The sequence below is a fragment of the Lolium perenne genome, chromosome 1 (assembly GCF_019359855.2).
Source record: "Lolium perenne isolate Kyuss_39 chromosome 1, Kyuss_2.0, whole genome shotgun sequence".
NCBI lineage: Eukaryota > Viridiplantae > Streptophyta > Magnoliopsida > Poales > Poaceae > Lolium > Lolium perenne.
The window spans coordinates 82,741,791-82,755,120 of NC_067244.2; the positions used below are offsets into that span (position 1 = coordinate 82,741,791).

Sequence of the window (13,330 nt, forward strand, 5' to 3'; positions counted from 1 at the left end):
ACATGATTGAGTATGGACATTTTTTAATTTGAACATTTTTATAGTTTGAAAATTTTCCAAATTCAAATATTTTCAAATTTGAATTTTAATATTATTCGCATATGAAAATTAAAAAATTAACAAAAAAAAACAGAAAACAGAAAAGAAAGAAAACTTCCTGGGCCAGGCCCACCCGCGCGGAGGTGTGCGGCACCGACCTGGTAGCAGGTGTATAGGTTTTGCCGCAAAACAGACCTTAACCTATCGGCTGCCACCTGACAGAAAAAAAAAAGATATCCCTGCCCTGCCTCTCGTGTACCGGCCGGTGAAGACGCCGGCGCGAGCTCGCACTACCAAGATCGAATTCAAGCCAGGAGACGCAAATCCAGCCCCATCTTGCCTCGACTGCCCGCCCCAGCACGAAGGCTCGTCGGAATTTCCCATCTTCCCACTGGTATGGTTGCATGATCTGTCCAGGGGTTGGATGAAGGAACGAAAGCCGGCGGCCTCCTCCACGCTGTCCCGGATCCTCGCGACGTGCGCGTCCCAGGTGCTGACCCCCTCCCTCGTACGTGTGGGGATCGGGTTGCCCCTGCTGAATTTTTCCTTTTTGTTAGCTGCTAGTCGCTTACAGGTCTGGTGATAGATTTCATGGATTTTTTTGGGTTCCCGTCTCACATACGTTGACTTGACTGGTCTAGTGCGGTTGGGAAGATCAAGAGGGGTGATAAAGCTGGTGTAACTACCAGTATCTATTTGCTAGTTGTTTCCCTACTCCCTAGTATCATAATAGTGTTGCCCGATCCCTGCTATACCGGTCTAATTTGATCAGTGTACCTCAGCTTAGTCCTGATTTTGATTTGCGGCTACATGGAGGATGTCTGCTGCTTAGTTATTTGCTTCTCTGCCCTTTGTATGATTGTTATATTTAAGAAGTTACTTTAATTGATTGCCCCTAAACTTGGCTACTGATTTTTCTTTATTTTGTTAGTCCGAGTCTCCCCTAAATAGTTTGGTCCTGTGATTCACCTGCAGGTCTGCTTGGTACCCTGATAAGTTGCTAAGTTGTTTAACTGAAAAACATTAGTTTCATGTCATGGCTTATACATGCGCAATGATGCCTTGCCATCAGCACTACATGAATTCAGTATTTGTACACATTCAACGCGATTTATTTTGACACTAAAGGGTTCTGTGACTTGTTATACTAGTGCTATCATATCGAAATTCATGAAATCATTTAAATTGCTAGTGCCAGCTGTCTTGGCGAAGATGAGTGAATAATCAATGACCTTATGATCTGGTTTAGTTCCTTTATGTTGTGAGTGTTGTATTTATCAGCTATGCTATGCAGGCAAAAGATTATGGGAGATGCGTAGCAGCAAAGGTCCCTGAGATTGAACATAATATGTGTTCTAAAGAGTTTCTAGCACTCAGAGCATGCATGCAAACTGTGGTAATCTTTTCTATCATTAAGGAAAAAGTGTGCCCGTATCATACTGTTATAACTCCCCCTGTTTAATTAATCATCCAATTTCAAATGGAAATGGCCCTTTAATATGTATTTTTTTGACCGTAATACCGCACTGGAATCCCCTATGGCCTTTCAATAACTTAATGCCTACTGTTTTGCTCTTGGCCAACAATCAAAGTGTGCAATCTTGGCAAACAATCAAATTGTGTACCTATTGTTTGTCCTCCTCTTGCTTGTTTCTTCGTCCTCCTATCTTCTTCCACCATTCACTTCTGCTGCATGCTCTGACAATATTCCTCTGCTTACACTATTTGGGCCACCTCTGGCGAGGTTATGGTTCAGGTTTAGGTTAGGGTTTGGGGTGGATGGTGGCTCTCTGTTACCCTGCGGCTTAGAGGGATGACCGGCAAAAGTGGTGGCAACAGTTTGTTTGGGCGGCCGTGGGCATGGCAAGAAAGCCTGTGGGAAGTTAAGCTGGGAGGGGAGGGTGGTGGTTGAGACTAGGGATCAAATCCAGCAGCCGCAGGGCGATAGATGAGACGGCCACCACATAGAGAGGGAGGGAGGAGGGTACGGTGGGGGTAATGGTGGGCCTTGCGGTCCTCGGTGGTTCCGGCTCCTGCGAGGCAGAGGGCGGTTGAGCTCGAGGAGCGGGAGGATGGGGAGGGTGTTCTATCATGAGGTGAGAGTGGGGTGAGAGAAGTATAAACGATTGAGGGCCCATCTACTCCTGATCCGATGATCCAGATCACTGATGGTCAATGTGACAATAGTTGGCTGTCAATAGTCAGTCTCTTGGTTAATTTCCTTTTAGTCTTGCAGAAATTAATTTGTATTAGTTTAATAAAATAGACTGCTCATAGTCTATGGCTCTGTGCAACACTTTCATGCTTGATATTTGAAACTGATTTATCTTCCTGGCCGAACTTTCACAATTTCGTAACTATGTTTTCTTCTGTCCTGAAGGTCAAGAATAAGGCTTGAAGTGTGAGTTGCTGTGGCTCTCTGGTAATGTCTATGCATATATTTGCAACTCAAAGAAAATATGTGATAGCATGGTGCTTTATTACCATGTAATAAGAAAAAGAACTGTGCATCATGCTGACAGCAGCTCCTTTCCAATCATGTGATAAAATGTAGGCTCACTAGCTTAGTCGCTTGAAGTAACAAAAGAGTTCTGCGCAATCAGATGCAAGGAGGTCTGGGCAGCCCTGGTGCGCTCTCTCACGCTTATGTACAACATCCTCCGCTTCGGTGTGACATTCCAGATATTAGGGGCCTATTCTATGATGATGCCAATAAGTTTCTCGTAGCTCCAACAGCTGATCGGGTATATGAACATCCAGTTGATTGACTTCTCCATTTCCTTCAGTGAACCTGGTTATTATAAAGTAATTTGGTTGCGTGATTGCAGATATTATACTGGAAGATAGCTCCATCTGCTCCATCTGGACCTCCAAACTCTGATCCAGTTAATGAAGGCCCTGTCTTATCAGTTCGATTTTCTCTGGATCAGAAAGCAATAGGGATTCAACGATCCAGTCATGAGGTTGAGTTTAGAAATAGAGAAACAGGTGAAGCCTGTAGCAAGAAGTGCAGAGCAGATTCTGAAACCATACTGGGCTTTTTCTGGACTGACTGCCCCACTTGTGATGTCATAATAATAAAAACAAGGTATGTATTTTGTTGCTGTTACAGTATAAATAGCAGACAATTTATGTGTGTCCTGCATCCAAATATCTGATTAGCCTACTAACACACCCATAGAGCACATTGCGACAGAAAAATCACTTATTTCCTCAGTTTGGGATTGACTTCATTCATGTTTTACTTCTATGTAGGAGATTGATTGGTTCATTTTATTGTGAATTTTATGTCTATTGCAGTGGCCTAGATCTGCTTGTATATGAGCCTCAATCAAATGCTCTTCGCTTGGTGGAGTCAAAAAAGTTCAATGTTACCTGGTATCTTTACACTCATGAAAGCAGGTTGCTTCTTCTTGCCTCTGGCATGCAATGTACACTGTTCACTGGATATCAGGTAATGCATTATGCACCAAAGACAACATTTCCCATAGAAAAATCTCTTTTCTTTTTTTTTCCATAAAATTTGGTTGGTAAGAAGTATTGGTTGGTATTTACCTGACTTCACTGTTTTGAACTATTTTCACGTCCATTCTGCTGGGCTAATGCTGTAGTTGCACTTCAAAGCAGACTGTATTGAGATATTTTCAACTTCTCTGTAGCAAAACAGTAGGCTTGGATCTTTACTTTTTATTTATACTAACTTGGCCTTTGGTGTTTCCTTTAGAGACTAGTAATAACTTCTAGAATTTACTTCCGTATTTTTTTGGTGTGCATATTTTGGATGGCCTATAGGAGAAAGCGATGGTAAATAAGACAAGAAATTTGTAGCATATCATCCCAATTCCCAAATTTTGGAGAGGATACAGTTCACTCATGGGTATATATGTCTTGGTACGTTAGCCTACTGGCTTGCTAGGTGTACATTATTTGGTCAATGCTGCATATTTATTAGCCGGCGTCTCAACCAGGTCTCTTTGCTTCTCAGTTCTAGACTCTAGTTTCTTCTTGAGGTCTTTCTTGTAAAAGTGGAGGACCAGTGTGCTTTATCTGTATTAGTCAGGATCCTCTTTGTAATTCATCCCGTCAATACAGCTTCTGGGGCCTTCGGGCCTCTTCCTCGTTCAAAAAAACAAAGAAGACTCTAGTTTAGTTGGTAGTCCTCTTCCCCTAATGTACTAGAGGTCACCGAACTATCCAGTAGTAAGTTTCAAGCCAGGAGCATGCAATGTTTTTATCCTCCTCTTGACTCCTGGTTAATTTGTGAGAGTTCTTTAGCACTTGCAAACTGTAGAAGTGTAATGGTGTTAAGGAATTGGCCCTCTCTTGATTCTAGTTCACGCTCCACCACTGGGGATGTGATTGATCCATTTTCCCAGGCTCTGTATTCTGAACGTCAGTTTGCAGTTGAGCTGTTTCTGCAAGCAAGACATCTATGCATATCAAAACATTTCTTATCAGTTTGGAGATTTTTATCTATGTTGTCTCATGTCTACTTCGAATGCAAATGTATATTGAATGAACTGGGAAAGTCTAACTGATTAACTTTTTTCTTCAGATAGCATGATTTAGCATCCAATCTGTATTCTAACTTCCACCCATGTTTCTAACAGTTTTCTGCTGGTGGGATTGTGAAATTGCCTAAGTTTGAGATGATGATGTCTAAATGCGAAGCAAATAACAAGCCTGTCCTAGCTGCTGCTGATGTTCACATTGTAACTGTGTATGCTTTTCTGCCCCTTTATATATGTTTTGCTCTCGATCGTTTTAGAAATTTCACATATAGTTCCAATAATATATTTCGAATGTGACAGGTATGGTAGGATTTACTGCTTGCAGCTTGATAGAGTTAACATGGCATTGAACTTGTACCGTTTCTACCGTGATGCTGTTGTGCAACAGGTTTGAACTATAAACTGATTTCCCGTGTACTTCATTTTCTCAAAAAGATGTTATATTTTGGATATTTTTCCCATTCTAGCTCTATCCTGAAGAGGGGAGGGGGCACATAATTAGCCTGGACTGGCCTTTGTAAGCTTGGTGGCTGTTTCAGCTGAGTAGCATTTATTTGGTATTTATGAAAATTATCACACTATGTCATGTTCACAACATTAATAGTATCATATTTTGCCATGACATTAATTTGAGAGAAAACATGTAGAGAGTTAGTAAAGATTAAGATGTTGGTAGCAGATTTGTTTATCTACCTTGAGTAAGGATTTATCTCAAAAAGATACCCTTGCTTGCGTTTTTCCTTTGCGTTTCATTTCATTGAAAATATAGAAAAGGTTTACAAGCCTCCTAGGAGGTGTTACAGGGGTTTATTACAGCTAGGAAATTAGTGCACATCCCAGGTCGTTGGCAGCAACCCTTGCTTGCGTTCACAAGGAACTGTTTGAGTTCATAATAATTAGACTGGACGAAGTGGTGGTTCGACCCATATTACAGCATTTGTTCAAACCTTCGTCAAACCCTGATCTAGATCAATCAATCCAGATCAGGTTCTAATTCGCATTCGTGAATCGCTATGAAGAGGAGCACATGAGTTGATGAGTGTGATCATCTCCATCATCAACCTCTATCTCCATAAAGAAAGATCGCAAGCAGCTCTGTCGCTGTTGACCATGGCACTCCACATTGTACTCGAATTGTAGAAGGTCACGGATCATGAATGGTCAATCTGGTAACTAAGACATCGACCGAAGAATGAATAATGCCTAGTCTGGTCTGGCTGACCTATTGTGTCAGTTCAGGAAAAAAAGGAAAAAATATTGTGATCTGCATTAAGGAGGTGGCCAATGCTATATTGTTTGATAGGTTACACCATCGTTCGCTCACTGACTCAGTTCTACTAAACGCTATCTACTGAGTCAATAGGACCTGTAACAATATGCAGGTGGCATGATTAATTGTTTCTGATAAATAAAGGGACAAATATTATGATAGGCACTCCATTCATGTATCTGGGTTTCTAGAAGATGTTCTGATGGATCATATTGTTAACTGTCTTGTCATTATTACGTTGGTGGAGTTCTTACTAGAATGAGCATGAGGAATAACCTGTAATGTTATAAGCGCTTTGCTTTCCATTTTAATCTAGTGTGTTGTTTCCTTTCCTAGAAGGCTGCAAGCAACTGGAGCTAAAGTTGGTACGAGGTTTCTGATTTGTGGCTGGATTGAACATCTTGGCCTTGTTAGTTTGTAGGAGAACCTCCCAGTTTACGGATTAAACTGTACCCTTTACATAAGTCAAACTGAGCTGTTCATTTTATTTTATTTGTTAAATGAACACTTAATTTGTTTCTGAAAAGTACATAAACTGCTCAAAGTTTGTGTGAAGATGGCCTTATTGCTGCTTTTTTGCTAGTCCTAGCCACTGAGATACTGACGAAAAAATCCCAAAAACAGACCCAAGAAATAGTGCCTTGGTCAATGATCACAAGACTATTCTTGTCTAGGTTCTGGAATCCCGTTTGGTATTGTCTTTCTATTACTGCATTCAAGTAGTGGTAGTCCACTAACTCATAGTTTTTTTTATTTCAGGCTACTCTGCCAACTTATTCAAGCAGAATTGCAGTTAGTGCAGTTGACAATCTAATCATGGTCCATCAGATAGATGCAAAAGTTGTCATACTATATGATGTGTTCATGGATTCTTACACACCAATATCTGCTCCACTTCCGCTCCTAGTGAGAGGACTGCCCAGCAATAGTAGGCAAGCAGCTCAAACTGCAGATCACCAATCAAGTGCATATGGCGGGACTTTATATGGAGAAGGCTGGAACTTTCTCATTCCTGACCTTATCTGTGATGCTGATAATGGTCTATTGTGGAAACTTCATTTAGACCTGGAGGTAAGGAATCAGCAATGGATTATTTATGGATTATCTCATCCTCAACGCAAATACATCTTTGTCCTGACATGCATACCTTGAAATCTAGTCTATTGCTGCTAGCACTTCTGATGCTCCTTCGATTTTGGAATTTCTTCAGAGACGAAAGTATGACCTGAGTACGGTAATATGAATTAACTGCTTCCCAGATATGCCCATCTGATAGTTCATTTTTTGCCAATTATTACCATTTCTTACTTAAATTTACGAAGCAGGTTAAGACACTTAGCCTTGCTATAATTCGAACAATCATCCTGGAAAGGAGGCCAATAAATTTGGTTGCCAAGGCAATGGATGTCATTCTTGATTCATACTCCCGTTTGATGAAAATGGGAGGCAGTGCTGCTGGGGCTAGGAGGCCATCTGAGCAAAACGATCAGTCAAGTGGTCAGCTTGTTGAGGGCTCCCGCGTGGTTTCTCAGGAACCACCTTCTGGAACCATGAACAGACCTGTTCTCCACACAGATTCAGCAATTGAAGTCGAGTGTAGACCTGAGGATGGAATTACTAACCTGGCAGCACATGTAGATAGGACATTTTTAAATGCATCTTCTGATTCTGAAGATATTGCCAATACATCGAGAGCACCAAGTCAGGCAACATCTGGTGCCACCAGCAAAAGGCCGCAGGTTCTAGGTGAGGATAGCAGACCATTGGCTTCTGGTGCATCAATGCAGCATGGAACACATGTCGCTTCTGTGACAATTTCACCAATTGAAATGTTCCAGTCTGTCTTTCTTCTTGTTGAAGATGAAATGATGGGTGACCCTGCATATCTTATTGTTGTCATCATGGAGTTTTTACGAAGGTACTTAGTATTCTTGAATAGTAGTTCAGAAGCAACAAATACATGATAGTAAGAAAACAAATTTGTCTTGTTTTGTATACAGCATGTCAAAGGCTGGGCTGAAGGCTCCTCCCAACCTTTATGTGATGTTGACTACTTTGCTGGCCCGCAGCAACCGTTATGCTGAAATAGCACTGTTTGTATCAAACAAGGTTAGTATGTTCTAACAACATTTTCTAAAACCAGTACTGATAATTAGTGTGTCAATTACCATTCAATACACTGGCAATCATGTTGTGTGTACTGATGACTAAGCATATTATGTTTTTATCTCTATCAGTTGCCCCAAAGTATATCTCCTGCGCACTATATTGTGCAGGAGAGCTCTCTATTCGTATTGTTTGTCCATCTCATTGACATATAAAAAGGTACTGTTTCATTTTTGTCATCAACCAATTCCCGCAGATCCTAGAGCCCTCCAGGGAACTTGCAATGCAGCTTGTTGAACTGGGTCGACAACATTCGCTGACAAGGAAGTTGGGCATGGACATGCTGCGGGAGAGGTGCCTGCACCATGATTATGTGGCTGTATTACTCCAAGAAGGGTACTACCTGGAGGCTCTACGGTACGCTAGAAAATATAAGGTACGCATTAGGTGCATATTGGTGCTTGCTTGCATTACTATTGAGTACCTTCCACTCCTTCCATATATCTGAGCATGCAATGTTACAAGAGCTAAGCATTATTTTTGTATGCGTCACAACTTAAACACACAGTATTTAAGGAGGCATCTCTATCAAACGGTTAAATACAAAAGAAAAAAATCAACCCAGTATAAAAACGCAACAGAATCCTGAGGCAACGTAGCTAAAGCTCGGGCGCTAAAACTTGAGAGAATCTCAGTCCAGTGAGTATTAGCGATTACATCAAGTTAAATACTTTTCTGCTTGCTAGTTATTGGTATCCTGTATACTAAAATTCGCTGCTTAAATGCCCATGGCAATCCAAGGTAGCACCTTGGTTTTGTTCCAGTACTTTGTGCCCTTGTTACTGACATGAAAGATTTGTCCAGGTTATCACCGTGCAGCCTGCCCTATTCTTGGAGAAAGCAGTAGCCAAGGACAGTGCGCGGGACGTTGCTGCTGTGCTGAGCTTCTTCTCCGAGTCAATGCCAAGCTTCAAGACGACGTCGGACTATGGCAGATATCAGCATGTACTGTCCGAAATGGTTTGAAGTTTGAACAACTTTTCTGCCCTAAGCTGTTAGCAGGCTGTATGGATGCATCCCTGCTACTCTCCTGTGAGAATTTCTAAGTTTTTTTAACTGATAAGTTAGTTCTTCCCTGGCAGAATGATTATACATGCATTGTTTCCTCGGTAATAAAATAAGCTGGTATGAGGTCACGCTTGATTCAGTGTCGTACATGATCAAGAAAAAACATGGTCGATATCAACCTAATCAAAACCGAACTTGGAGATGGACGCATCGCTGCTTCTCTCCTGTGAGAATTTCTAAGTCTTTTTAACTGATAACTTAGTTCTTCCCTGTCTGAATGATTATACATGCATCAATATTTCATCGGTAATAAAATAAGCTGGTATGAGGTCACGCTTGATTCAGTGTCATAGATGACTAAGAAAAACATGGTCGATATCCACCTAATCAGAACCGAACTTGGAGATTTCGACTACACATAAGCATAACATGATATGGCAAAGGAGTCTGATCTATCTTTTGACGAGACGAGGACATTAATTTGGTAGAGGTTGGACTTGGCGATGACTACACTTGTAAAGTACAGGTTACTGAACTTGCACGACAGCCTGACCATTGACCATGAAAATCTTAATTCCTACTGAAATCAAGAACATGCAAGAATTAATAATGTAATCAAGATATTGCGGATGAAAATTAAAAGCTTTATTGAAAAGATTGGATTTCAAATAGCGATCTTGATCTAGACGTTGGCTTCAAATCTAAGTACACGTAGGTGCAGTAATAGCTGATTTTTAATCTACTAATCAAAATTCGAGTCTAAAAATAAGGGCTAGGGATACTTAAGGATGCAAAGATGATGGTTTCGGATGGGCATGCCGGCTGAACTATCTCCTAGATGGATCTTTCTCCTTAAATACTACTCGACCGGCTTAATTGCTATGAAAATAGCATGGTTCTGAAATTTTTTTTTGTCACATCACCATATAAAGCTATGGACAAAATTATGAAGTGTGAACTTTAATAGTTCGTCCATGTTTTCTTTGTATGGTTATGGCGGCTTCAAAGTTCTGAAATCTCAAGTTGTAGCGTCATCTTCGATCCTCATTGCAACCATCTCCATGTACAATCGTGCCCCAATGCTTGTACCTCGTTTATAGTAGGTCTATCATTCTTGACGGTAACAAACACATCTGATTTAGGCAACATCATACTTTCATGTACGTGAGAAATAGTTCCAAGAAACGAAACTACTGGTAATTAAGTTGTCTGGCACGAGCTTGGGTGAGAGGTCTTAATTTGTATTTGTGTGCTTGTATCAATAGATGAGATGTCCTCATATCCCACCTTCTTGAATTGAAGTTGTCCTTAACGCAATCTCATGGTGTCCTTCAAAGTAGGGCTTCAAATCTGCAATGCTAAATAATTCGCAAAAAAAAAAAATGCAATGCTAAATGTAGGGCTAACCCCACCAAAATCTCATGGCAGCTCAATTTTGTATGCAGTATCATTTATTTTCTCTAATACTTTAAGAGGACCATCAACTCGTGGCATTAACTTGGACTTGCACAAATCATAAAAATGATCTTTACGCAAATGCAACCAAACAAAATTTCCCGCATCGAACACAACAACATTTTTTTCCTTTATCGCCAACAGTAATATATTTAGCATTCATGTGTTCTATGTTGTACTTAGTAGTCTCATGTAACTTTAATATCAATTCAACATGTTGTGTAGCATCAAAATTGTTTTGCAACGAAGATGGTAAAGGCAACAAATTAATAAGTGCAGGAAGAACAAAACGATACACAACCTCAAAAGGACACATCTTAGTGGTAGAATGAAGCGAATGATTATAAGAAAATTCAAACATGAGGTAAACAATCTTCCCACATTTTGAAGTTCCGCTTTAAAACAACTTGTATCATAGTAGACCATGTTCTATTGATTACTTCAGTTTGTCCATCAGTTTTGGAGTGACATGTAGTACTAAACAACAATTTAATCCCTTAGCTCATAAATATCTTCAAAAGTGGCTATTTTTTATATCACGATCAGAAACAATTGTATTTGCAAACCATGCAAACGAAAAATTTCACGAAAGAACAAATTAGTAACATGTGCAGTATCATCACTCTTGTGGCAAGTAATAAAGTGTGTCATCTTAGAAAATATGTCCACCCCAATAAAAAAAATATCCCTCCCCTTTTGTGTAAGATGCAATCCAAAAACGAAGTACATAGAAATATCATCCCGAGATACACTAGGAAGAGAAAGAGACATATATAAATCATGTGGATTAAGGCGAGACTTAGCTTTTCGACAGATAGTGCAGCGTGCGGAAGAATCTCTCAACATCTTGATGCATGCGTGGCCAAAAAAAGTGTGCAACAAGTACATCACATGTCTTCTTCACACCAAAGTGATCCATAAGTCCTCCTCCATGCGCCTCCTGCAACAAAATAGGAACAAGGCTATCGGAGATGCATAGCTTGTTAGCACGGAACACAAATCCATCATGCAGGACGAGTTTGTTCCATGATTTACTCTCTTTACAATTCTCACTACAACAAATATGTTGACTTACGACCCTCTATTTTTGTCACCGAATCGTCACTACATTTAATCTACGACGTTTCTATGACAAAAAATAAATCATCAAAAACGGAGCGTCAGGAATCAACCAACATGACCTTTCATTTTGAATCGTCATGATCGTCTATGACGATATTGCATCGTCGTAACATCTATGACGATCAATATTATCGTTGGCGGTCTAACCATGGCACATCATATCCTACGTGGCGAGTCTGACGTGGAAAAATTGTGACGTCGTAATCCGAAATCATCCCAATCCACTTCGGTGTCCTACATGGACCAAGCCCAAAAATTCCAAACTTTTTTCTAAGGCCTTGACCTATTTTGATCCATTTACGTTTTGGGTCATAGCCTTTTCAAAGCCTTTTTTATTTTCTGGGCTTGGCCTTTTTCTAGACCATTTCCTTCCTAGGTCTGCACCTTTTATGATCCATTTCATTTTTTTGGCCTAGGCCTCTTTATGGTCCACTTCAATTTTTGGTCTTGTAATTTCAGCCCTTGTAACAAATACAATAAAGCAAATCGAAACGTACTGACATCCAACCCATCAATAGAGTTGATTACTCTATAATTTTGTAGTCAAAACAACATGTACACTCAAACAATACTTCATTTCACTACACAAAACAATATTTCATAAGAACCAGCAACCAAAAAATGCATTGCTTGCAGAAATAACAAGGACTCTTCTCAGCCATTTATTGTCCACCGTCATTGCAAGGTTAACTGAACAGTTCTAGAAACGCATCTGGACCTGGTCAGGAGTACTTGGCTTTGGTTCTGTACACAGCTTTGAGAAAGGCAGCGAAGCTATCCTGCAAACACATGAAAATCAAGTCAAAATATGGACGATCTACAAAACTTCTAATATTGGAACCATTAATTTTTTTAGCCAGACAATACCATTGTAATCCTTATACTTCTAGGCACAATAGAATGTTCATTGAACAGCTTACAGTGTAACACATCTTTAAATATAGCATCATGCACATATTGTTGCTTAGTGCCAAGACCCAAGGAGTGTAAGAATGTTATTGGAACAAAGTGGGTGTTCAAGAACATGCAAGATGCAAATGGGATAGTCATCCGCAACAAGGTAAGATTGGTGTCGCAAGAATACTCTCAAGTTGACGGCATTGACTATGGTGAAACTTATGCCTCGTTTCTCATCTTGAATCAATTCGTATCTTTCTTGCTTGTATAACTAGGTGGAGCATTGAGTTGATCCCGGTGACAAAGGGTTAACCTCGTTAATGCCCGATGATGGACTTGGGTTTCTAGGAAGGTGGACACTGGCGAATCAACAAACCGGTCAGCCAAACTAGGCAACCGACAAATATTATTATCAAGGGCGAATCGCCGAGATTGTATGATGTAGAATGATAACCCACAAGTATAGGGGATCGCAACAGTCTTCGCGGAAAGTAAAACCCAATTTATTGATTCGACACAAGGGGAGACAAAGAATACTTGAAAGCCTTAACAGCGGAGTTGTCAATTCAGCTGCACCTGGAAACAGACTTGCTCGCAAGAGTTTATCAGTAGTAACAGTTTTATAGCAGTAGCAGTGGTGAAATAACAGCAGCAGTGTAACAAAGACAGCAGTAGTGATTATAGTAAACATTAGGATTAAAATACTGTAGGCACAGGGATGGATGACGGGCGTTGCATGGATGAGAAAAACTCATGTAACAATCAAAGCAGGGCATTTGCAGATAATAATAAAACGGTGTCCAAGTACTAAGCAATCCATAGGCATGTGTTCCATATTTAGTCGTACGTGCTCGCAATGAGA

At 40.4% G+C, this 13,330-nt stretch overlaps 1 protein-coding gene across 2 annotated transcripts; it reads left to right on the forward strand.

The window, feature by feature from the left end:
- The first annotated feature begins 240 nt into the window (after positions 1-240).
- On the forward strand, positions 241-9,334 carry LOC127303573 (uncharacterized). 2 transcript variants are annotated; one of them, XM_051334292.2, is made up of 14 exons: positions 241-529; positions 1,334-1,435; positions 2,420-2,461; positions 2,594-2,783; positions 2,868-3,127; positions 3,340-3,493; positions 4,650-4,759; positions 4,851-4,938; positions 6,580-6,891; positions 6,980-7,054; positions 7,146-7,738; positions 7,821-7,929; positions 8,183-8,362; positions 8,791-9,334. In XM_051334292.2, the coding sequence occupies exons 4-14, from the start codon at positions 2,643-2,645 to the stop codon at positions 8,950-8,952; spliced, it is 2,184 nt and encodes a 727-aa protein (XP_051190252.1). In that variant the 5' UTR covers positions 241-529; positions 1,334-1,435; positions 2,420-2,461; positions 2,594-2,642; the 3' UTR covers positions 8,953-9,334. The 2 variants fall into 2 exon arrangements, with proteins under 2 accessions (XP_051190252.1, XP_051190258.1); XM_051334298.2 differs by lacking the exon at positions 1,334-1,435.
- The last annotated feature ends 3,996 nt before the right edge of the window (positions 9,335-13,330 follow it).

Excerpts from the sequence above, each read along its gene's own strand:
- LOC127303573 (XM_051334292.2), top strand. The coding sequence starts at position 2,643 with ATGCAAGGAGGTCTGGGCAGCCCTGGTGCGCTCTCTCACGCTTATGTA. Across the intron at positions 3,128-3,339 it reads GTCATAATAATAAAAACAAG|TGGCCTAGATCTGCTTGTAT; the intron begins GTATGTATTTTG and ends TGTCTATTGCAG. Across the intron at positions 8,363-8,790 it reads GGTACGCTAGAAAATATAAG|GTTATCACCGTGCAGCCTGC; the intron begins GTACGCATTAGG and ends AGATTTGTCCAG.